Source organism: Schistocerca piceifrons, chromosome 2, assembly GCF_021461385.2.
Source record: "Schistocerca piceifrons isolate TAMUIC-IGC-003096 chromosome 2, iqSchPice1.1, whole genome shotgun sequence".
Classification (NCBI taxonomy): Eukaryota; Metazoa; Arthropoda; class Insecta; order Orthoptera; family Acrididae; genus Schistocerca; species Schistocerca piceifrons.
The window spans coordinates 870419020-870445209 of NC_060139.1; the positions used below are offsets into that span (position 1 = coordinate 870419020).

Here is a 26190-nt window from a genome sequence, read left to right on the forward strand (position 1 = left end):
GGCAGAAAATAAATAAATAATAAGTAAATAATAATAATCTACTGGTCCCACGTTTGGCAGTCTCTAAAATACTTTGAAATGTAAATTTTTTTACAGTGATGTGACAATAGAGCATGCGGTAGAGAGTAATTTTGTACTGTGATTCGTACCTCGCTTTCCCCGCACGGTTGTGAAATGTGTCTGCGTCCTTCATATGTACCCTATCGCAGTCTCTCCGCATATGTATGATAGAAGTAGAGTCGTTCTATAATGGCCTCTGAAACATGCTGAGCAGCGTTTAACGAGACGAAAGCCGTCGTTCTTTACAAGACCATCACATAAAGTACCTGAATAAATCAGACTCATACAATGCTCGTTAAAGTACCTATATGACAGCAAACGAAACGTAGTTGATTTACGACCATGATACGCGAATTACAAATAATTATTACATTATAATAATCACATTTTCGCTATAGTATATTAATATTGCAACGTACGGATACACGTACGTGTTACAGAAGCTGAAGATTCAGTTGTTTTACTCAAAAATGAGTTAATTAAGCTACACATGTTCATGAGTTAATATGATCGCTTCTTTCTTTCTTAACCGATAACAGTGTAGAGTTACAGAACACAGCATGTCATTCTCAATGGAGAGAAGTCTTCCGAAGTAAGAGTGATTTCAGGTGTGCCGCAGGGGAGTGTCGCAGGACCGTTGCTATTCACAATATACATAAATGAACATCGGAAGTTCACTGAGGCTTTTTGCGGCTGATGCTGTGGTACATCGAGAGGTTGTAACAATGGAAAATTGTACTGAAATGCAGGAGGATCTGCAACGAATTGACGCATGGAGCAGAAAATGGCAATTGAATCTCAATGTAGACAAGTGTAATGTGCTGCGAACACTTACAAGGAAACATCCTTTATCATTTAGCTACAATATAGCAGGTCAGCTACTGGAAGCAGTTAATTCTGGGAGTAGGCATTAGGAGTGATTTAAAATGGAATGATCATATAAAGTTGATCGTCGGTAAAGCAGATGCCAGACCGAGATTCATTGGAAGAATCCTAAGAAAATGCAATCCGAAAACAAAGGAAGTAGGTTACAGTACACTTGTTCGCCCACTGCTTGAATATTGCTCAGCAGTGAGGGATCCGTACCAAATAGGGTTGACAGAAGAGAAAGAGAAGATCCAACGGAGAGCAGCGCGCTTCGTTACAGGATCATTTAGTAATTGCGAAAGCATTACGGAGATGATAGATAAACTCCAGTGGAAGACTCTGCAAGAGAGACGCTCAGTAGCTCGGTACGGGCTTTTGTTGAAGTTTCGAGAACATACCTTCAACGAGGAGTCAAGCAGTATATTGTTCCCTCCTACGTATATCTCGCGAAGAGACCATGAGGATAAAATCAGAGAGATAAGAACCCAAACAGAGGCATACCGACAATCTTTCTTTCCACGAACAATACGAGACTGGAATAGAAGGGAGAACCGATAGAGGAACTCAAAGTACCCTCCGCCACACATCGTCAGGTGGCTTGCGGAGTATGGATGTAGACGTAGATGTAGATTAAATCCCATTTTTTTCTGCTTGAGGAGACAGAAGAATACTGAATGATTGAGGAATAAAAACTCCATCAGATATGAATGACGTAAATTTTGGTAGAATCAGTTGCATTCTGCAATATACGGGAGTGGACAAAAAATATGGAGACACCAAAAACCCAACACATTACCTTGGGTAATACGGAGTAATAAGACAGTTAGCGTCCAAAGCAGTTTCTAGTCAGCTCGGAGTGAATAAATAGAAATACTGTACGGTTTTCAAGGGAATATTATACCACTATCACTGCAAGATAGCGGCAAGTTCAGGTAACGATGGTGGAGGTGGGGATCGATCGCATTCCACGAGCTTTCAATAAAGTTAAGATCGGTTAGCTGTGTGCTCACAAAGCCAGTCCTGAAAGATGGGAGCTGTGTGAACAGGGGCTCTGCCGTCTTGGAACCGTTAGAAAACAAACATTATACCATGGGATCGACTCGATCAGCCTAAATGTTCATATAATCGCTGACAGTAATGCGACCTGCCAGAGAAACCATGGGGCTTGAAGAATATCGTCGGCCTGCTTAGTTGAGTGGTAACCTGCTCCCCTCCCATGCTGGCGGGCCCGGGCTCGATTCACTGCCGGGTTGGAGATTTTCTCCGCTCGTGGACTGGGTGATGATCGTCCTCATCATCATTTCATCCTCATCACCGGCGCGTAAGTCGCCCGATGTGGAGTCGACTGCGGTAAGACTTGCAGTCGCCGGCCGAACTTCCCCGGCTGGGGTCTCCCGGCCAACAATGCCATACGCTCATTTCATTTTTTTTTTTTTCATAGAATATCACGATACGCAAAACTCTACCATCTGGTGAGCAAGATGTACGAGACAGGCGAAATACCCTCAGACTTCAAGAAGAATACAATAATTCCAATCCCAAAGAAAGCAGGTGTTGACAGTTGTGAAAATTACCGAACTATAAGTTTAATAAGTCACAGCTGCAAAATACTAACGCGAATTATTTACAGACGAATGGAAAAACTGGTAGAAGCCGACCTCGGGGAAGATCAGTTTGGATTCCGTAGAAATGTTGGAACACGTGAGGCAATACTAACCTTACGACTTATCTTAGAAGAAAGATTAAGGAAAGGCAAACCTACGTTTCTAGCATTTGTAGACTTAGAGAAGGCTTTTGACAATGTTGACTGGAATACTCTCTTTCAAATTCTAAAGGTGGCAGGGGTAAAATACAGGGAGCGAAAGGCTATTTACTATTTGTACAGAAACCAGACTGCAGTTATAAGAGTTGAGGGGCATGAAAGGGAAGCAGTGGTTGGGAAGGAAGTGAGACAGGGTTGTAGTCTTTCCCCGATGTTATTCAATCTGTATATTGAACAAGCAATAAAGGAAACAAAAGAAAAATTTGGAGTAGGTATTAACATCCAGGGAGAAGAAATAAAAACTTTGAGGTTCGCCGATGACATTGTAATTCTGTCAGAGACAGCAAAGGACTTGGAAGAGCACTTGAATGGAATGGACAGTGTCTTGAAAGGAGGATATAAGATGAACATCGACAAAAGCAAAACGAGGATCATGGAATGCAGTCGAATTAAATCGGACGATGCTGAGGGAATTAGATTAGGAAATGAGACACTTAAAGTAGCAAAGGAGTCTTGCTATTTGGGGAGGAAAATAACTACTGATGGTCGAAGTAGAGAGGATATAAAATGTAGACTGGCAATGGCAAGGAAAGCGTTTCTGAAGAAGAGAAATTTGTTAACATCGAGTATAGATTTAAGTGTCAGGAAGTCGTTTCTGAAAGTATTTGTATGAAGTGTAGCCATGTATGGAAGTGAAACATGGACAATAAATAGTTTGGACAAGAAGAGAATAGAAGCTTTCGAAATGTGGTGCTACAGAAGAATGTTGAAGATTAGATGGGTAGATCACGTAACTAATGAGGAGGTATTGAATAGGATTGGGGAGAAGAGAAGTTTGTGGCACAACATCACTAGAAGAAGGGATCGGTTGGTAGGACATGTTCTGAGGCATCAAGGGATCACAAATTTAGCATTGGAGGGCAGCGTGGAGGGTTAAAATCGTAGAGGGAGACCAAGAGATGAATACACTAAGCAGATTCAGAAGGATTTAGGTTGCAGTAGGTACTGGGAGATGAAGGAGCTTGCACAGGATAGATTAGCATGGAGAGCTGCATCAGACCAGTCTCAGGACTGAAGACCACAGCAACAACAACATCACGATATGGCTTGCCAAATCATCGCCGAACCCCTGTCATGTTTCTGTCTAGGGACGTAAACTCGACAAGAAGTTGGAAACGGTATGAAACAAGACTCACCCGACCAAAAAACTTTCTTGCATTGCTCCCTACTCAAGGTTTTATGGCTTCAGCACCACGTTTTCCTGTTATGGGCATTGGCACCGCTAACGAGTAGTAGTGGAATTCCAGCTCACCCTGCAGTTCCCTGAGTATGGAGGTTTCGCCAGTGGTGACTTTCAGTTCTGCAGTGACTTTTGCAGCCGTCGTCCTCTTATTTTTCGTCACAGTCCTCTTCAGAGACCGTCCGTAACGGTCACTCAACTCACACTTTCGCCCGAGTTGTGATTTAGCGGGTGATATTTTTCTTCTTTTTTTGCAACATCAGATATTCCGGCTACCTAGGTTATGGCAGCATCCACCACACGGGCACCAAAAATTTGCCCACGTTTGACTTCACTTAGTTCCGACGTAGTACACTCACAGCTACACAGAACACTGTTCTCGCCTGACTGATACTTGCAATATTGAGAACATTGAACAGGTTACGTTCGTGGTCAAATAGAACAGCGCAATCTGCAGGCTTCGCTAGCACTGCCTTTATGATAAAGCATGCATTTCTCGCGGTGCTTCCATGTGTTTGTCCAACCCCTGTAAGTTTCTTTTTCTTCAACTGTACTCGCCCATAACTGATGCCATATACCAGTGGTTCCCAACAGGTGGTCCGTGTACCCCCAGGGGTCCGCGAGCTATGCCAGAGGGGTCCGCAAGATGCTATTAGAATAAAAAATATATTAAATATATTTGGTATGATAACAGATTTTTTGATCTGACTGCTCAATATTTTTTCAATAATGAATATGTCAATGTTTTTTCTAAGTACCAAAAATAGAAAACGTATAAAAAGACTCTTAATTTGGCTTTTTTTAGGTACTTGATACTGTGATATGACAAGGTACCAATCATGCTCGGTGAGGGGATCCTCGAGAAAATTTTGTTAGGAACCCCTGCCATATACTTTCCACATGTATTTGAGATAAGTCATATTAGAGTCACAGCTACAATTACATAATACGTATTCTTTCATTCTCCGTGCACCACCAGCTTCGAGAATAACAATGCTATCTTCGCCTGCTACGTGTTTGGCATTCGTATTTACATACTAATTCCAGTATGTATTAGCTAATATATGAATTAAACCATCTGACCCGCCAGAGTAGCTGAAAGCGCTAACGCGCTGCTTCCTAGACTCGGGTAGGCCCCGGATCGAATCCGCCTCGCGGGTTAATGGCGAGGGCTGGTCTCCCGACCAGCCTGGATGTGGTTTTTAGGCGGTTTTCCTCATCCTGCTAGGTGAATACCAAGCTGGTCCCCACGTTCCGCCTCAGTTACATGGCTCGCAGACATCTGAACACCTTCGCACACTTCCATGGAGCCGGCCGGTGCGGCCGAGAGGTTCTAGGCGCTACAGTCTGGAACTGCGCGACCGATACGGTCGCAGGTTGGAATCCTGCCTCGGGTATGGATGTGTGTGATGTCTGTAGGTTAGTTAGGTTTAAGTAGTTCTAAGTTCTAGGGGAGTGATGACCTCAGATGTTAAGTCCCATAGTGCTCAGAGCCATTTGAACCATTTTGAACTTTCATGGATTATACTAGTCGCAAACAGTTGGGGTACACTAATTCCGTTCCAGAGGGTACGGGTTGGCGGCAGGAAGGGCATCTGGCCACCCCTTAGCACTAAAATGCCACATACGATTAACCATGGCCAATCCTGTGCAACCACGGGATAAGGCACAAGTGATAGATAAATATGAATTAAACCATCTTGTCAACAAAACTACCTGCTAATGTAAAATAGAAAATAATTTGAGGAACCGTTTCAGGACTCTAACTTTGCCTTCAAAATGTCCTACAGGTACAAAGAGTCTTGCCCCAAGAACAATCAGATTCCTAAATCTATATCTTCGTTACTTTTCAAAGAAGTCTGTGGTTATATTAATTAATGATTAATGCCCTCAAACCCACAACAGGGAAGACTTTCAACAAGGGGGAGCCGTACGTGATCCATGCCAACTACAGCGGCCCCCCTTACGCCGAAGAAGCTGACGAGCTGCTGTCCTACTACACTGAGGACGTGGGCCTGCTCGCTTTCCGAGACTTCCTGCGCTTCCGCTTTCCCTTCTGGGCCAAGATGGAGGACTACGGCCAGGCCAACGAGACCCACAGGGGAGACCGCTTCTACTACGACATCAAGGCCACCCTCAGCCGCTACAGCCTGGAGAGGCTCTCGAACAACCTCCCTGACATTGGACCTCTCGATTACGAGAAACCAGTTCCAGGAGTCAAACCGGAGGGCTCACTGGTACAGTCTGTCATGACACTGGAGAAAAGGCTTTGGGAAGCAATCGATTCTGGATACGTACTTGATGTAAGTGAACCTCTCTCTTGTGTCGTCGGAATCTTTTGCAGTGGTATAATTCAATGCAATCTTCTCCGTTTACAAGCTACGATACTTTTAATAAATATTGAGTATTCATAGGACAATGACATGGACTGAGACCAGCGTTTCGGCTCACCTCCCAAGTACGAGCTACGTCCTGTTAAAGAAAACACATGTCTTAGATTCATGGCGTGTTTCACGTCCCTTGTAAAAATGGTAACATTTACGTAGGACAAACTATTCACACAGTTTCTGAGGATTCCGCAGACCGCTCACAACATATTAAACAAAGGAAACTTGAGAAGTCGAACGTGGCTGAATATTGCCTAGAAAATGGACATAAAATACACTTTGGCTCAGACATAATCATTTCGAATTTGTGTTATAAAAGGAGTGGTCGAAATTAAAATAAACAGCAGCATTATTCCAGAATGAGATTTTCACTCTGCAGCGGAGATTGCGTTGATACGAAACTTCCTGGTAGATTAAAACCGAGACTCGAACACGGGGCCTTTGCCTTTCGCGGGCAAATGCTCTCGGTCCGACACACAGTTTTAATCTCCCAGGAAGCTTCAGCAGCAATATTAACAGAGACCAGGGGTACACGGTCAATAAGACACAGGGTCGAGCGAAAGCAGAAACGAAGGTTTGACGCTTGTAGGGTGGCGAGAGCGGCCGTTTCAAACGTGGCACCGGCCGCTTGCACCACCTCACGCCCCTTGGTTCCGCAGTGGAACGGAGCTGTTATGAGCTGCCCAGTTTGTCTTTTGTGAATGCTTTACTTCGACCCTCTGTGGAAGATTTTTGCATCTTGTAATTCGTTTGACACGACATTAATAATATCAGCCTGCTTGCATCTGTATAGGCAGAAGACAGTGCCAGCTCTGGCAGTCAGCGATTTTAATTCCTCATGACGGTAGTGGAGACAGCTATCGAAACCTGGTGTTTTTATTCGAAGTGACGCGGCTTGGAAACAGAGAAGATTTAATTGAAACTGACTTTATTTTACAAAAATCTTGAATGTCGGTTTCTAAGCTGATATTGACTTTTTCATATCTCTCGTTTACAGACCGAACTCAGGAATCACTCTCTTCGTGACCCATCGAGCATTGAGATCTTTGGACGAATCGTTGAAGGTAATGCAGACTCTCTCAACAAGGACTACTACGGTTCATTCTACCATACTTTGTTGGAGTACGTGACACACGACGGTGAATGCTGCTTTTATCACCCGGTACGACCCGTCAATGATGATTTTTTTGCATCTTGTAATTCGTTTGACACGACATTAATAATCAGCCTGCTTGTTTAACAGGCGGAACCGTCCATCGTGGGCACAACAACATCTGCCTTCAAGTCTCCTCTGTACTACAAAATTGCTAAGCGAGTTGCTCTGGTACTGGACGAGTTCAAGAATCGCCTTGGACCATACCCACAGGAAGAGGTAGGTAAATCGGATTTTTTATGCATACATTTCATCCAGTTAAATACACTACTGGCCATTAAAATTGCTACACCAAGAAGAAATGCAGATGATAAACGGGTATTCATTGGACAAATTTATTATACTACAACTGACATGTGATTACATTTTCACGCAATTTGGGTGCATAGACCCTGAGAAATCAGTACCCAGAACAACCACCTCTGGCCGTAATAACGGCCTTGATACGCCTGAGCATTGAGTCAAGCAGAGCTTGGATGGCGTGTACAGGTACAGCTGCCCATGCAGCTTCAACACGATACCACAGTTCATCAAGAATAGTGACTGGCGTATTGCGACGAGGCAGTTGCTCGGCCACCATTGACCAGACGTTTTCAATTAGTGACAGATCTGGAGAATGTGCTGGCCAGGGCAACAGCCGAACATTTTCTGTATCCAGAAAGGGCCATACTAGACCTGCAACATACGGTCGTGCATTATCCTGCTGAAACGTAGGGTCGCAGTGATCGAATGAGGGTAGACCCACGGGTTGTAACACATCTGAAATCTATCGTCCACTGTTCAAAGTGCCGTCAATGCGAACGAGAGGTGACCGAGACGTGTAAGCAATGGCACCCCATACCATCACGCCGCGTGATACGCCAGTATGGCGATGACGAATACACGCTTCCGATGTGCGTTCACCGCTATGTCGCCAAACACGGATGCAACCATCATGATGCTGTAAACAGAACCTGGATACATCCGAAAAAATGACGTTTTGCCATTCGTGCACCCTGGTTCGTCGTTGAGTACACCATCGCAGGCGCTGCTGTCTGTGATGCAGCGTCAAGGGTAACCGCAGCCATGGTCTCCGAGCTGATAGTCCATGCTGCTGCAAACGTCGTCGAACTGTTCGTGCAGATGGTTGTTGTCTTGCAAACGTCCCCATCTGTTGACTCAGGGACCAAGACGTGGCTGCACGATCCGTCACAGCCATGTGAATAAGATGCCTGTCATCTCGACTGCTAGTGATACGAGGCCGTTGGGATCCAGCACGGCGTTCCGTATTACCCTCCTGAACCCTCCGATTCCATATTCTGCTGACAGGCATTGGATCTCTACCAACGCGAGCAGCAATGTCGCGATACGATAAACCGCAATCGCGATAGGCTACAATCCGACCTTTATCAAAGTCGGAAACGTGATGGTACGCATTTCTCCTCCTTACACGTGGCATCACAACAACGTTTCACCAGGCAACGCCGGTCAACTGCTGTTTGTGTACGAGAAATCGGTTGGAAACTTTCCTCATGTCAGCACGTTGTGGGTGTTGCCACCGCCGCCAACCTTGTGTAAATGCTCTGAAAGCCAATAATTTGCGTATCACAGCATCTTCTTCCTGTCGGTTAAATTTCGCGTCTGTAGTACGTCATCTTCGTGGTGTAGCAATTTTAATGGCCAGTAGTGTACATTCACTCTTGGCTAAATAGACAAAATTCCTAACTTGTTCCAGTAATTTACAGCAAGTACATGTGTCACTGCCGAGATAAATATTTTTCGCCATTACATTGTAAATGACATTGTTAGCTAGTTGCATTATGTTAGTTACGGGCCTGTCATGGTTCACACCTCTACGTCCCCTGCAGAATGATAAGCTACCAGTACTGCCAGAAATTCCAATGAATTCAAGATTATGCATTTTCTGTTATAACAGGGGAGCCACAGTATTTTCTAGGCATTGCTTCAACAAAATGTAACGTGAGGTGAACAACGTATCCGGACCTCTGCATTCATGTTACTGTTTACGCATCACTTACATTAAATTTCGTATACGGCTTGTGACGTCAGTTTCTATCGATGCTCAAAGGCACCCAACGGACATAGTAACGCAGTACGTAAGCACTGAAATTGCCCCATGTTATTTATTTTTTCACACCAGCTGTTGCTGCCTGGCGTAACGGTGGAGAGCCTGACCGTTGACAAGCTGGTCACGTACTTCGAGGACTACGACTTCGAGCTGAACAACGCCGTTCCGGTGGCGAGCCAAGAGGAGGCCGCCAAACTAAACGTGGTGGCCCGCCAGCAGCGTCTGACGCACATGCCCTTCAATTACCACGTCAAGATCACCAGCGACAGGGAGATGGACGTCTTCGTCCGCTTCTTCATTGGCCCTGTCTACGATGTCTATGGCAAGAAGCTGTCTATGGATGAGAGGCGACACAAAATGGTCTACATCGACTCATTCGGCATGAAATGTAAGTTGTTTACATCAACCTGCTTCTTAAGGAAAATTTAGTGTAGTTACTCTTTCAAATTCTGAAGGTGACAGAGGTAAAATGCAGGCAGCGAAAGGCTATTTACAATTTGTACAGGAGCCACATGGCAGTTACAATAGTCGAGGGGCATGAATGGGAAGCAGTGGTTGGGAAGGAAGTGAGACAGGGTTGTAGTCTTTCCCCGATGTTATTCAATCTGTATATTGAGCAAGCAATAAAGGAAACAAGAGTTCGGAGTAGGTATTAAAATCCATGGAGAAGAAATCAAAACTTTGAGGTTCGCCGATGACATTGTAATTCTGTCAGAAACAGCAAAGGACCTGGGAGAGCAGCTGAACGGAATGGACAGTATCTTGAAACGATGATATAAGATGAACATCAACAAAAGCAAAACGAGGATAATGGAATGTATCCGAATTAAATTGTTTGATGCTGCGAGAATTAGAGTAGGAAATGAGACGCTTAAAGTAGTAAATGAGTTTTGCTTTTTGGGGAGCAAAATAACTGATGATGGTCGAAGTAGAGAGGATATAAAATGTACACTGGCAATGGCAAGGAAAGTGTTTCTGAAGAAGAGAAATTTGTTAACATCGGGTATACATTTAAGTATCAGGAAATCCTTTCTGAAAGTATTTATATGGAGTGTAGCCATGTATGGAAGTGAAACATGGACGATAAATAGTCTGGACAAGAAGAGAATAGAAGCTTTCGAAATGTGGTGCTACAGAAGGTCACATAACTAATGAGGAGGGCCGGCCGGTGTGGCCGTGCGCTTCTAGGCGCTTCAGTCTGGAACCGCGTGACCGCTACGGTCGCAGGTTCGAATCCTGCCTCGGGCATGGATGTGTGTGATGTCCTTAGGTTAGTTAGGTTTAAGTAGTTCTAAGTTCTAGGGGGCTGATGACCACAGATGTTAAGTCTCATAGTGCTCAGAGCCACTTTTGAATGAGGAGGTATTGAAGAGAATTGCAGAGAAGAGAAATTTGTGGCACAACTTGGCTAGAAGAAGGGAACGGTTGGTAGGGTATATTCTGAGGCATCAAGGGATCACCAATTTAGTATTGGAAGATAGCGTGGAGGGTAGAAATCGTAGATGGAGACCAAGAGATGAATACACCAAACAGATTCAGAAAGATGTAGGTTGCAGTAGGTACTGGGAGATGAAGAACCTTGCACAGGATAGAGTAGCATGGAGAGCTGCATCAAACCAGTCTCTGGACTGAAGACCACATCAACAACAACTGTGCCTAAGGAGTTAGTAATCTTTACATGAGTAACATTACAATTTTGAAACTTTATAGTAGTTTAACATTGAGAATTCAGTTGGCACTTGGACCTGGTACCTTGCATTTCGCAGAAAGTGATCTTACCTGCTGAGTTATCCAGCCACCACTCGTTCCTTCCCAACTTCAGGTCTGAAAATGTTTTACGTACCTTATGCACACCAAACCTGAACTTCTACCACCGCGCGTACCAGCCACGTTTAAAATAAGTAAGAATGAACACTTCCAAGACTAGGTTGCGAATGTATCACTGTATACATACGCTTCTACTATCCAGTAATACGGGCTACCTTCATTGATTCGTATTCTGTGAGATACAGTACGAGTATACAAACATCAGCAAATCAACTCCAGTGTATTCTATCAATCATATAAAGCATTTGTTTTGTAAACTCAAAAGCCTTTTTCTTGCTGCAGTGTATTTCAGGGACGTTTCGCCTTTTATATTGAGCCATTCGTTCGTCTTTCCAAAATCTGCTTTTCCTCTCCTCTGGTAACAGCAGATTTAGGCACGAGGAACAAGTAAATTATCGAATCTACTGAATGTACCTGAATTTAAAAGGCTGAATGCATTTGGAACGTTAATAAATATTAGACTGTATTAAAAAGGCGTTAGCCGGCCGGAGTGGCCGAGCGGTTAAAGGCACTACAGTCTGGAACCGCACGACCACTACGGTCGCAGGTTCGAATCCTGCCTCGGGCATGGATGTGTGTGACGTCCTTAGGTTAGTTAGGTTTAAGTAGTTCTAAGTTCTAGGGGACTTATGACCACAGCAGTTGAGTCCCATAGTGCTCAGAGCCATTTTTTAAAAAGGCGTTAGTATTTATGGATTGAGTGTTTATACAAACGCTGCAGGAAACTGCCACACCAAGTGCCAGACCGGACATTCAGATAATTTCAGGATAGTTCTTTCAAGAATGGAAGGCTCTATTTCCCCCCCTCTTCGTAAAATTCAACCTAGTACTCTGTCTCTATTGATACATTAAAGTAGGCCTTACCTGTTTATACAAATTATCTCATTTTAAATGCTCAATCTAAGCACACTCCTAGCACTCAATCTTCTATCACCATTTTCTAACTCATAAAGGTCATTAAAACAGTGACATATGTAGGTGTATTTTCTGTCCCCCACCCCCACACTAATGTCAAGATCACAGCTTGCTCTCTCTCTCTCTGTTTTTTTTTCGTAAGTGTAGTGCCGGTTTCAAGTGGCCCTCCACGAATTTCTCTCCTGTCCTCAACTAGTAGCAGCACTCGAACCAAATTACTCAGTTATTTGATGTTAGATACATTCTTATAAGTCTCTCACCCGACAGATTTTACTGTCTACAGTTTCCTCAAGTACCATGACAGTTATTCCTTGACGTCTTAACACATGTCCAGTCAGTAGCGAGGACGTGAGAGTACAGGTTCAGTCCCCATTGTTGCCAGATTTCCGAAGACGTCTCTCAGGGTTCCCAGATCCAATACAAGATCGCGCATGTAGGCGAATTGTCGATGTAAGGAAATTCAAACAATGGCAACAAATTCAAAATTCTTGGTTCAAAATGATGCGACAATTTAAAAAAAATCGAAGACATGCGCTTTTGCGACATTTAAAATGGCAGTAGGCCAATTATTGGCGTAAATTTAAAATGGCGGGAAATTCAAAAAGAAGACCAATTTCCTAAGTATTGGGTTGGTTCATAAGTTCATGGCATTTACCCATAAGTTTAATAAACACAACAAATACTTATAGGTGTCTGCCGACGCTAGTGTAACTTTCCGATTCCGCGACTGTTGCTGTCACTTAGTTTTGAGGTGAAGAACTCGTCGAGCCGTGTTCGATGCGCACTTTCATACGGAAAGGAAGTTCCTTCAGAGTTTTTGGCCAGAGAGTGGAAAAAGTGAAAATATGAGGGCGCAAGGTGAAGTGAAAGAGGTGGGTAGGGAGGACCTGCCAACCGAACCTCTGTGTAGTCTTTTTTCACAGTCTAGCACTCTGCAGGCAGGCATTATTGTGGAGTAGCTTCACTTCACACAGTCTTCCTGGTCGATGTTCTTGCACTGCATCTGCAGGACATCCCACTCGTTGACAACAGATGTCAGCAGTGATGGTAACACCTCAAGGAAGCAATTCGTAGTACACCACACCATCGCTGTTCCACAAGATGCATGACATTATCCTTTGTGAAAGCGCGCAGGTCTTCGGAGCGGAGCTTCTGCTTTGTTTGGGCTCAACCACTTCTTTCTTTTCCTTATGTTACCATAAAGTCACTATTTCTTATCACCAGTAACGATACGGGCTATGAATGGTCGGTGCCGTTCACAAACCATTTGAGCGTGAATGTACATATGGCCATCCATTGGTTTTTGTGATTTTAGGTTAGGGAATACAGCACCCATACATCCGGTTTTTGAACCTTCCCCATCGCATGCAAAAGTCGCACGATGGTGAATGATCACAGTTCACCACATTTGCCAGTTCTCAAGTACACTGACATGGTACATTGTGGATTAAAGCGTTCATACGACGTTCATCTAACCCTGAAGGTCTTCCTCAACATGGACAGTCTCCAATGTCAAAACGATCCTCCTTAAAATAAGAAAACCATTTTCTTGTCATGCTGCGTCCAGTGGCAATATCCCCATACATGGCGAAAATGTTTCTAGTTGCCTCTACAGCTATCACCCATCTACTGAACTCAAACGGAAGAATATGTCGGAAATGTTCCAATTTCTCCTCTTGGCACTCTACTTCCTAGCATCCACAACTTCACTCACTGTCTCCAAATGACAATACGTAGACTCAAATAGCAACAGTGAACTATAAAGAACAAGTGAGAACCGATAAATGAAGGCACAACAACCGGAATGCGAATATGCAAAACCAAAACGCTACGAATTTGTGCACAATCTAATATAAATTGGCAGGAAATTCAAAGCATCGAAGATGGGCAATTGTACTAACAGCAGAAAATTAAAAAAGACCACAAAACACAACAAATATGTTTTTAAAATCCATCACAAAAAATTTGTGTGAGGGTGGGTTGGTAGCTATTAAACAAGCACTAGCCTGTCTAGTTGCATGAAAAATCAAGGAAACAGCTACGAAATTAGCGCTAGAAAATGGCTAAAGCCAGTCTAGATCATAAGCTGCAGGATTGTGAGGCTGAAAAGCACAAAAGCTGTATACCAATTAGGTTCCTTTCGGAGTATGCTGCTGCATTAGCTCCATATTTAACAATCATATACATCCGTTCGCTCGACGAAAGATCCGTACCCCGAGACTGGAAAGTAGCACAGGTCACGCGAATATTCAAGAAAGGTAGTAGGAGTAATACACTAAATTACAGGCCCATATCGTTAACGTCGATATGTAGCAGGATTTTAGAACATATATTGTGTTCTAACATTATGAATTACCTCGAAGGAAACGGTCTATTGACACACAGTCAACATGGGTTTAGAAAACATCGTTCCTGTGAAACACAACTAGCTCTTTATTCACATTAAGTGCTGAGTGCTATTGACAAGGGATTTCAGATCGATTCCGTATTCCTGCATTTCCGGAAGGCTTTTGACACTGTACCACTCAAGCGGCTCGTAGTAAAATTGCGTGCTTATGGAATATCGTCTCAGTTATGTGACAGGATTTACGGTTTCCTGTCAGAGAGGCCACAGTTCGTAGTAATTGACGGAAAATCATCTAGTAAAACAGAAGTGATTTCAGGCGTTCCCCAAGGTAGTGTTATAGGCCTTTTGCTGTCCCTATCTATATAAACGATTTGGGAGACAATCTGAGCAGCTGTCTTCGGTTGTTTGCAGATGACGCTGTCGTTTATCGACTAATAAAGTCATCAGAAGATCAAAACAAACTGAAAAATGATTTAGAAAAGATATCTGAATGATGCGAAAAGTGGCAGTTGACTCTAAAGAGCGAAAAGTGTGAGGTCATCCACATGAGTGCGAAAAGGAACTCGTTAAACTTCGGTTACACGTAAATCAGTCTAATCTAAAAGCCGTTAATTGAACTAAATACCTAGGTATTACAATTACGAACAACTTTAATTGGAAAGAACACATAGAAAATGTTGTGGAGAAGGCTAACCAAAGGCCGCGTTTTATTGGCAGGACACTTATAAAATTTAACAGACCTACTAAGGAGACTGCCTACACTACGCTTGACCGTCCTCTTTTAGAATACTGCTGCGCGGTGTGGGATCCTTACCAGACAGGGCTGACGGAGTTCATCGAAAAAGTTCAAAGAAAGGCAGCACGTTTTGTATAATCGCGAAATATGGGAGAGAGTGTCACAGAAATGATACAGGATTTGGACTGGAAATCATTAAAAGAAAGGCGTTTTTCGTTGCGACAGAATCTTCTCACGAAATTCCAATCACCAACTTTCTTCTCCGAATGCGAAAATATTTTGTCGACACCGACCTACATAGGGAGGAACGATCACCACGATAAAATAAGGGAAATCAGAGCTCGTACGGGAAGATATAGGTGTTCATTCATTCCGCGCGCTATACGAGATTGGAATAATAGAGAGTTGTGAAGGTGGTTCGATGAACCCTCTGCCAGGCACTTAAATGTGATTTGCAGAGTATCCATATAGATGTAGAAACACAAACTAAACTTTTACCCATCCAGCATGTGCCATCTGCAACTGAGTGTGAAGAAAGCCTGTACTAAGTGACAAAGGTAATTGTGACCACCAAATACGTTGCAAATTTGCAAATACAGGTGACTGAAATGACGACATATTACAACAGAAATGGTCTGTAGTGTAGGTATACAACGCGTTTCCAGAAGAAAAACAGCAGTGATAACTACCAGATCCCAGATCCTTCAGGTGGACGAGAGCCTCCTACACCAGAATAGCTATGCACCAGCTCATACGGCCTGGCCTGTCCGCAGCTCGTGGTCGTGCGGTAGCGTTCTGGCTTCCCGCGCCCGGGTTCCCGGGTTCGATTCCCGGCGGGGTCAGGGAGTTTCTCTGCCTCGTGATGACTGGGTGTTGTGTGATGTCCTTAGGTTAGTTAGATGTTAAGTCCCATAGTGCTCAGAGCCATTTTAACCATTTTGAACGGCCTGGACCAGCGAGGTGTGGTGCTGTACTGAGTCGGTTGCCAGTGTTGGTAAATGGGTTTACGGAAAATCCCGCATTTGGAAACGTATTCAAATCTGCAGGCCTTTCCAAGGCTAGTCGTACTTTGTATACCAGTCCCACGACTTTGGAGGCAATTGAGTGATTTGTAAGTGTGGCTGATAAAGTCAAGATCAAAGGTGCGCGTCAATAATATCAGTACTGATGGGCCAAATCATTATAACCACTTGCTTAATAGCATGTTGATCCACATGCTGTACCTAATACAGTGGCCCTTCTACAAGGCATGATTTGGAAAAGTCCTTGGTAAATTTCCGGAAATATGTGACACAAAATGTTTACGAAATTCCTGTAAATGTGGGCGCAAAGCTGACGTCCCTTTGGATCCAGATCAGACGAATTTGTTGGCAAAGACATCGATGCGAATGCTCCTCAAAGCACTCTAGCACATTTATGGCCTTATTCCACGGACATTTATCCTACAGGCAGACATCAAGCATGAAGGGATGTAAACAGCCGGATAAAAATCAACCGAAATGAAGAAAGGCAACTATCCAAAACGGCAGAGGATAAGATGGATGCACACTGTATATTCCATATATACGGTGTGAAATAACGATGTGAGAACTAAAAGGTTGTTTATATAGCAGCAATGAACAGTTATCAGAATTCATGACGTGGATGTGGCGATGATTTAACACAATTCTGCAGTCCTCAAACCTATATTTTGAAGTAATATTATGTGTCACAGTGATGCTTTGGTCTGCTAGAGCTGCACCTACGAGCACTGCGTGGACATCAGACATTTCCTCAAGACTTTTGATCAGTATCAGTAAACTTCCTTCAAAGAGGTCATTACCGATTTATATCCTCGTCAGTGTGAGCTAGTGATTTATCTTTAATGATGTCGATGTCGACTGTATATTAAACTCCAATCCTCGAAATTATAAGCAGAATATGATCTAGTTTTCAGGTCAGCATTTCATTTTCAGTGATTTTTAAGCCATTTCTCACATAAATTCTAATGAATCACAAGGTTTCTGTCTATGCTGCCTGCAAGTATGCCAGATGCAGCAGAGAAATGGTGTAGTCCAAGTCAGTTCTTCTCTTCATCGTTTGACAGTCTCTGTCCATAGGTACTGCAATTTGATTCACACTTCTTTGTCCAGTCTTCCTTAGCAAATTTTGTTTTCAAATTAGCTAATTTTGTGCTAAAAATCTGTGAATTTTGTGTCAGAATCGGTTTGTATAAAACACAATTTTAGCATTTCCGATGGGGAAGCGAAAACTACAACCAGACAATATGAAACAGTGATACACAGTGTGTAAATACAGCATATTTTACTACAAATTGATCAAATTTTATTGATTTTCCTTTGTAACTGCAGTGGTGTTGTATTATTTTATGTAGAGAATTCTCAAAACAATCGTATGATCACTATGAATATGTATGGCTATGAAACGAAAGGTCTAAGAGATTTATTTTCTGCTGCATCTCCTTGTGGTTTCATCCAGAATTTCTCCATCATGAACCTCTTCTCTGCAGGGCAATTTCTGATTCCATATTAGGCTGCTACGGTCGCAGGTTCGAATCCTGCCTCGGGCATGGATGTGTGTGATGTCCTTAGGTTAGTTAGGTTTAAGTAGTTCTAAGTTCTAGGGGACTGATGACCACAGATGTTAAGTCCCATAGTGCTCAGAGCCATTTGAACCATTAGCCATATTAGGCATAGAATTGGTCCTGTGGTCATCCACGTCTGTCAGTTCGTCTTCTATCCATTTTGGGGTGTTAGTAAGTTGTAACATCAGACCTACCAGACTTTTATTCAGAGTAAAACATCAGTAAAGTAGGAGACAATCGCCACTATACTAGAGGCAGATAGTGATGCTACATCAAATGGAACAGTAGCATATGTTTTCCATGGAGAAGTGTAATCTATTAAATGTAATATAGGAAGAATAACGAAATTTTGTTATATACACAGGATGACGTTAAAGATTGTGATCAGAATATGTCATAAAGGTGACGCCTAGGCTTACTATGCATCTAGAGATTGGTGCAGAAAGCACACATTAATCGTTGTGCTGCTATTGCTACAGCTCTTATAGATATGAAGATAATGTTTAAGCAGCACTAGAAGCACAGATGTCTAAAATTGGTTTGACAGTTGTAAGGCTGAAACAAGGACTCGTCTCCAACTTGAAGTATTACTTCACAATGGGAGATATCATGTTGGACTGAGAACACAGCCATGATTATCTCAAGTTATTCTATACACAGCCATATTACAGCAAAAGAGTAACAAATTGCGCCTTGTTACAACAAAATTGCAGCAAATTACTCCATGCATTGCTATGGTATCAGAACTACTGCAGCAAATTGCTCCATGTAAATAACGTTTTTCATCTTCTACTGATAATGCTAACTTCTGCGCTTGCACTGTGGAGAGCAGCTGGCCGCTGTGGCCGAGCGGTTCTAGGCGCATCAGTCTGGAACCGCGCTGCTGCTACGGTCGTAGATTCGAATCCTGCCTCGGGTATGGATGTGTGTGAAGTCCTTAGATTAGTTGGGTTTAAGTAGTTCTAAGTCTAGGGGACTGATGACCTCAGATGTTAAGTCCCATAGTACTTAGAGCCATTTGAACATTTGTGGAGACCACATGGCACATATTACTTCTCAGAACAGAATTGTAGCTGATTACCACAGACATCGTCATGTCACAACAAAACTGTAACAAAAAACTACATAAATTACCATTTTACAGAAAATCTGTAATGAATTATCCCACACATCAACACTGTTACACAAAAGCACAGCAAAGTGCTCCTATTACAGCAAAATTGTAATAAATTGTCCCATACATCGATACCTCAAAAATTCTAACAAATTACCCAATACATCACTATGTTACAGCAAAATTGTAACAAATTTCCGAGATATCTATTATGATAAATAATACCAAAAACTGTCATGAAAGCAGAAAAGAACATCCTACTTTTAGTTAGATACACTTCAACTACATGGTTGTGTGTCATCTGCAATATTTGTTTCACTCGATATATAAATGTGATACAGGGTCTTAAGCAAAACTGAAGCAGCTTTATTAAATTCCACGCTGTTCTGCTGATATCGTGACGACATTCTGCTACAGGTGGAATTTTTTCCATGGAGACTTTAAGTTTTCATAGATGACACACTTTAAATTATGTTAAGAATAGTGACATCTGCATTATGTATGAACTTGTTGGTATAAATTTCATGCAAAATGTTATAAACGCATTGTATAGGATTTGTTACATTGTATATTTATTAGTGCACTTCTAGGGAGTGATGGAAGCTGTGGAGTGAGTGAGCAGTATTAATTGCCTCCTGTGGAAGATACATTTTCTTGTGCTCCATGCGAGAACTCTATGTTTCCACCACTTTACTAAATAAATGTCTGTTAAACGTAGTTATTCGATCAGTTTTCGAACTCAGAAAACGTTAGTACAAGTGGACATATCGGATTTTCTGAATTTCCTGCCATTTGCAAGGGAGATTCTTAAATTTCCGGCCATTTTTGGAATTTTTCACCTTGGACAATTGTTCTACTTCCACCATCTAGGGCTGTGAAATCAGGCGGTTTGGGGAAAGAGTGGAAAGGATCTAGCAGTGTTGCAACATATTACTGGGTGATGTCAGAAATCTGGCAACAGTGCAGGCTGCACATGTACCTCTGATTTACCTGCTACTCCTAGTGTCCTCTCCCTCCTTCTTGTAAGTATTTTCCATAGGTTTCTTTTCTTGCTGATTCTGAAGAGAACTTCCAGAATTCTTATCTTATCCATCCACATTATTACTGGCATCCTTTTATGGCACAGCAGCTCAAATGCTTCGATTCTCAACTTTCTGATTTTCCCACAGTCCATGATCCCCTTCTGTACAATGTACTGCTCCAGATGTATATTCTGGGAAATCTGTTCCACAAATTAAGACCGATGGTTCTTACTAGTAGACTTCTTTTGGTTATGAATGCCTTCTTTGCCTATGCTAGTCTCCTTTCTATATACTCCTTGCTCTGACCATCATGTGTTACCTTTCCTTCAGAGACAGCAAAATCTATTCACTTCCTCTATATTGCGGTCTCAGTTTTGATGTTAAGTTTATCGCCAATCTCATTTCTACTACTCCTCGTTATTTTCGTTTTTCTTCGATTTACTCTCAACCCATGTAACTCTTTTTGCAGTGAAAAGGGGAGTGAATGAGCTGCTGAGGAAATCGAAGGACATCAGCTCCTACACCCAGCTGCCAATGAGCTTCACTCAGCTGTTCGGAGCCACGGAGGTCGCCATGGCTAGTGGGACACAGCCGTTTTTCAACTACATCATGCGCGTATTTGGAGACATCGATCGCCTGATGCTGCCACGCGGAACCCGTGAGGGTCTGCCACTCTGCACCTATGTAATCATCAGCCCGTGCTCAACCAATACCAACGGAAGAATCGACCCGTACACCAAAGACATGTGCCCCAAGACCTCCCTATTCCCATTCGACAGGCCCATCAACGAGCTGGAGTTTGACGTGCCCAACGCGCTTTTTGGAGAAACTGTCATCTTCCACAGGAACGCCGAAGAGGTCGTTGTGATCTGAAGCTGCACAATATTCTCTGCCAGTACAAAGCATGTATAGGTCCAGTGTGTGAATACTGAGACTTTGAATTTAATAAACTAGTGTAGCATGATCATCTGTTTCCTCTATCATTTCATTACCCTTTTCACCACAATTTTCTTTTAATTATTGCTCCACTGCATTTCGATATCGATGTCACGATAGAATGTGTGGTAGTTTGGACAGGATCGCGAAATGCTTCAGAAATGATGTTATCGAATGAACAATGAAGTCTTAGCTCATTCCAAAAACCTAGGCTGTGGATTAAATGTAAGACTTGGTCGTTTAGTTGCTCGTACATACTCATGTTAATACGAATATTTGTACACAGAGTTTAGACATTCTAAATGTGAGTCAGTGTAATGTTGTGAAAGGGAACAATCATAGAATGTGCTTTATCTTCCACGATTTTAGAGATGTAGCTATTTAGAACTGAAAGGATTGTGAAGAGAAAAGGTGATATTAGCTCTATAGATTGTTACCTATTGCGCTTGTTAGTCATTTATCCTTCAAAACACACGTAGAAAGTGCCACCGCCAACTTCATTGTATTTTGGGATCGTGAAAGGCTTGTCTTATTCCTAAATGAGGCTACGTTCTACACAACTTGCACACAAGTGTATCGAGCGTGAACAAATCAATTCCTTTCTTATTTGGACTTTTTGGCTGTAGACATCAGTACCGTACCAGGACGACGTTCAGTGGGAGAGAGTATTATATTTTGAGATGCTTTCAGAATTTTCGTCTGTGATATAAATTAAATATCTTTTCTTATTCCATTTATAAATTATGGCATTCATATGTTATGTGTTGCAGTCTTTTTCTGAAATTTCACAAATTCCTCCAGAAAATTAATGTTTTTTCCCGATGTAAAAACGTGTTTCAGAGCACAAAATGAACATGAGCCTAGAAACAAATAGTCGATTGAAATTTAAAAGCGCTCCAATCGAGAAACTCTTGTCAATACAGTTTTTAGTCGTTTATAGGCTTTGTCGACATGGAGAAAGCGTTCGATAACGTAAAATGGTGCATGATGTTCTAAACTCTGAGAAAAATGGGTGTAAGCTATAGGGAAAGACTGGTAGTATGTAATATGTACAAGAACCAATAGGGAAGAATAAGACTGGAAGACTAAGAACGAAGAGCTCGGATTAAAAAGGTTGAAAGAGGGATACAGTCTTTCGCCCCTACTGTTCAACCTATACATCAAAGAAACGATGACGGAAATAAAAGAAAGATTCAAGAGGGGAATTAAAATTCGTGAAAGGATATCAATGATAATGTTCGCTGATGACATTACTAACCCCCCCCCCCCCCCCCCCCCGAAAGTGAAGAGGAATTACAGGATCTGATTAATGAAATGCGCAGTCTAATCAGTACAGAATATGGATTGAGAGTAAATCGAAGAAAGAGGAAAGTAATGAGAAGTAACAGAAATGAGAATAGCGAGAAAAGTAATATGAGAATTGGTGAGCGCCAAGTAAGTCAAGTTAAGTGATTCAGCCACCTATGCGGTAGAATAACCCAGAATGGGCAGAGAAAGGCGGACATAAAAAGCAGACTAGCACTAGCGAAAAGGGCTTCCTGGCCAAGAGAAGTCTATTAGCGTTAAACATAGGTCTGAATTTGAGGAAGAAATTTCTGAGAATCTACGTTTGGAGCACAGCATTGTATGGTATTGAGATATGAACTGTGGGAAAACTGGAACAAGAAAATCGAAGCAATTGAGATGTGGTGCTGCAGAAGAATATTGAAAGTTAGGTGGACTGTTAAGGTAGGGAATGAGGATGTTCTCCGCAGAATCGGCAAGGAAAGGAAGATATGGAAAGTACTGGCAAGAAGTAGGGACAGGATGATGGGACATCTGTTAAGACATCAGGTAATAACATCCATGGTATTGGAGGGAGCTGTACAGGGTAAAAGCCGTAAAGGAAGAAATATATTGGAATACATCCGTCAAATAATTAAGGACGTAGGTCATAAGTGCTACTCTGAGATGAAAAGTTTGGCACAGGAGAGGAATTCTTGGCGGTACGCACAAACTAATGACTCAAACAAACAAGAGAATAATCAGTAAATCAAACCAAATTATGCGGAAGTATTAACAAAAAACAGTTACTAATTAAAAAATTAAACTTAAAGCTATTAGAAACTACACAAATTTCTACATTCAAGATAGATATAATTGTTACGATATTAACGAAACTCAGTTACTTTGCAAGTATTCAATGTTCCATGGTAAAAGTTTTTGCTTCTGTTTCAAGGTACAAGTGTGTATGACCAACGAAGTATGGTTTTACCATCCACTCGTTTTATAACTAGATTTAGAAACACAGAACGAGTGCATTAACGCAGAAATGGAAACTTCACTTACAAAAATTTTGTCTGTTCTGTTCCATAGTAAGTTCAGCGACCAAAATATGGCTAAAACCATTTAACAGTAGCTGCGTATGTATATTAATATTTAATTTGAACATTTATTATGCTCGCAAAGTTTGTAAAAACTTACATCTTAACCAAATTAATTTTTGCTGGAAATTTCGTAGAGATCTTGCGTATCATGAGAAGCAAGCAAGCTGTGTGTATATTTTAATAACTCGTACAGACAGTTTAGAAGCGGAAAATATATATAGTTTTAAGATCCTTAGAGCTTGCAGGTATAGTACACACATCGAGCTTTTGTCGTAAAAGAGTACTGCTTAAACTAATAGTTTCTGTAAACAGTCCTAGTATGCAATCTGTGAGTAGTTTAATAAGTAATGCAGACAATTTACGTGTGGAAGAATTTAACTGTAACCCTTCAATAAGAAATACAGACAATTTAGATGCTTAAATCTTTAATTTTAGGAGCTTAATTGTGTCTGCGAAGTGTGAGAAATCTCACAATAAATGAGATATAATTTTATTTTCGAAATATCGGCTCAGACATTGCCTTTGAAAATGTCACATCTTTCGAGATTACTGTCTTTGGTTACCTCTCTCATGAGTGGGTGTTTCTAAACAGTCCATGTCATTCCCCAGTTTACACAAAATATTATAATAAAATACCTTATATCTTCTTAAAATCCAACACCTTATTTCTTCCTTCCCTAAAAACGTCGGGTTATTCATGTGTGTATTTGTGTGGTGGTATTTTCTTTAGATGTTGGTCTAATTGATAACAGGTTTTATTTTAACTAATCGTAGTGTCCTAATACAGCAGCAGTTGGTTTGTAATACTTATCATTGGTGTATTTTTTCTTATGACACATTATCTTCGCTTCCCCCTTCCTGAAATGGTGATGAAAGAAGTGACATTATGTGGTGACAGTCCACACATTATCAAATAGAATCCACTTGACATACAGTATTTCGATACTATTGCAACGTAGACGATACACTTTCTGACACATTTTTGAACATTGTGCATCATAGCTGAGGAAAGTAATTAATTTGAGCCTTACAACGTTCTTCTTGTACGTAATCTCAACTAGGTCCAAATCTCATTCTAGTGATACATTATCTTCGCTTCCCCTTCCCCCTTACACATACTTTGGAGTTCACAGTCATGATGGGATATGTGTGCACAGATTTGATCTTTCATTTTAGTACTGGACTCTGATTGGAGGAGAGGGGAGGGAGGTGGAAAACCTTGCACCTTGTATGTGCACCATTATATATATATATGAAGCACATCTTTGACCTTGCAGGCATTTTAATATTACCTCAGAGGTATATATTTCTAAGTAAATAATATAATTTGAATCGTCCCCGGATCGAATCCGCCTGGCGGATTAACGACGAGGGATGGTGTGCCGGCCAGCCTGGATGTGATTTTTAGGCGGTTTTCCATATCCTGCTAGGTGAATACCGCGCTGGTCCCCACGTCCCGCCTCAGTTACACGACTGGCAGACATCTGAACACATTCGCACTATTCCATGGATTACACCAGACGCAGATAGCTGGGGTACACTTATTCCACCCTGCGGGCGGGGGTGGGAGGGGTACGGGGTGGCTGCAGGAAGGGCATCTGGCCACTTCTTAACATTAACCTGCCAAATCCGTTTCTAACAATTTCGACCCTGCGCAACTGCGGGATTAAGGCATAAGCGATAGATGGAATGTAATTTGAAACTATTTTTGTACTGGAAGTAATTCTCTTTCAGGTAATAATGAACATCTTTGACTGAGGGATATGTAATTTGTTACTGCATATTGGCGATATTTATAATACTATATCTGACTGACTGGAGGTAGGGAAGTGTAAGTCATAAATAAAGTAAATTTATATCATTTAATTCTGTGCTCTGACTGGTTGGAAAGAGGAGTGGGTATGGGGTATAAACCATACAACCGGTCTATTTGCATCAACTTATAGTTTTAATTTTGCACTGTGATTGGCTGAAGATATGGGAGGGGTGAGTGACTTTTAATTTCCCATAGCACAGTTGGGCTATTTCTGCCATCTTGGATCTTTCCACCTTATGATTGGCTTGAGACAAGGAGTAGTGCACTGTCTGGCTGGTTGGTGATAGAGGGAGAGGAGGTTTGTTTTTTATTTTCGATTAATACAACTGCGCTATTTCCGCCATCCTGGATTTTTAATACTGCAGTATAAGTGACTAGAGACAAGAAGTAGACATGCCCTCCCACAGATAAGGATGATGATGTCACAGATGACATAATTTGTTCTAGGTCATCAGTTATGTCACTTATGACGTCAACAGTTCCAGGGAATCGATGATGTCAGGCATGACTTTGAACACAAGTCGATGATCGAGTTTAAGGTCAGTTAATGTGTCTGTAAGGATTGTGGGTGGGCCTGACTCGCCTTACCTATATTACTCACATCCCATTCGACAATTTTTTGTCTGCGCGAGTTTCTGTTTAAAAGCCATAAGCAATTTGTTCTTGCTTCCTTTACATTTTTTTTAACTTGTTGAATCTACATACGCTAGAATATTTTTCATTACGTGTGGATGCCCATATGTGCTGAACGACTGGTTTCGAGTCTGATGCTGTGACATACGCTGTGACATAGCATCCGAATAACAGCAGCACATTTGTCAAATCTAAGGGTACATTTATTAAACGACCTAATAACATTTTAGCCCTAAATCTAGTTCGCATGAACCTATTTTCCAGCACCACTTCTGGCTGGTCAAGTAAACAATCCAACATCAAATTATGAAGTGCAGTTGGACAATGGTCAAAAGTGAATTAAAATCATTTATACAC

General features: G+C 41.9%; 1 protein-coding gene across 1 annotated transcript in view; it reads left to right on the forward strand.

Annotated features, from left to right (window-relative positions):
- LOC124775947 (hexamerin-like) overlaps positions 1 to 21049 on the forward strand; it is a 37160-nt gene extending 16111 nt beyond the window's left edge. Inside the window, exons 5-9 of the mRNA XM_047250791.1 lie at positions 5835 to 6232; positions 7314 to 7487; positions 7560 to 7688; positions 9610 to 9925; positions 20552 to 21049. Coding sequence (XP_047106747.1) covers positions 5835 to 6232; positions 7314 to 7487; positions 7560 to 7688; positions 9610 to 9925; positions 20552 to 20955 — 1421 coding nt within the window. The 3' untranslated portion in view covers positions 20956 to 21049. The remainder of the gene's footprint in view (positions 1 to 5834; positions 6233 to 7313; positions 7488 to 7559; positions 7689 to 9609; positions 9926 to 20551) is intronic.
- The last annotated feature ends 5141 nt before the right edge of the window (positions 21050 to 26190 follow it).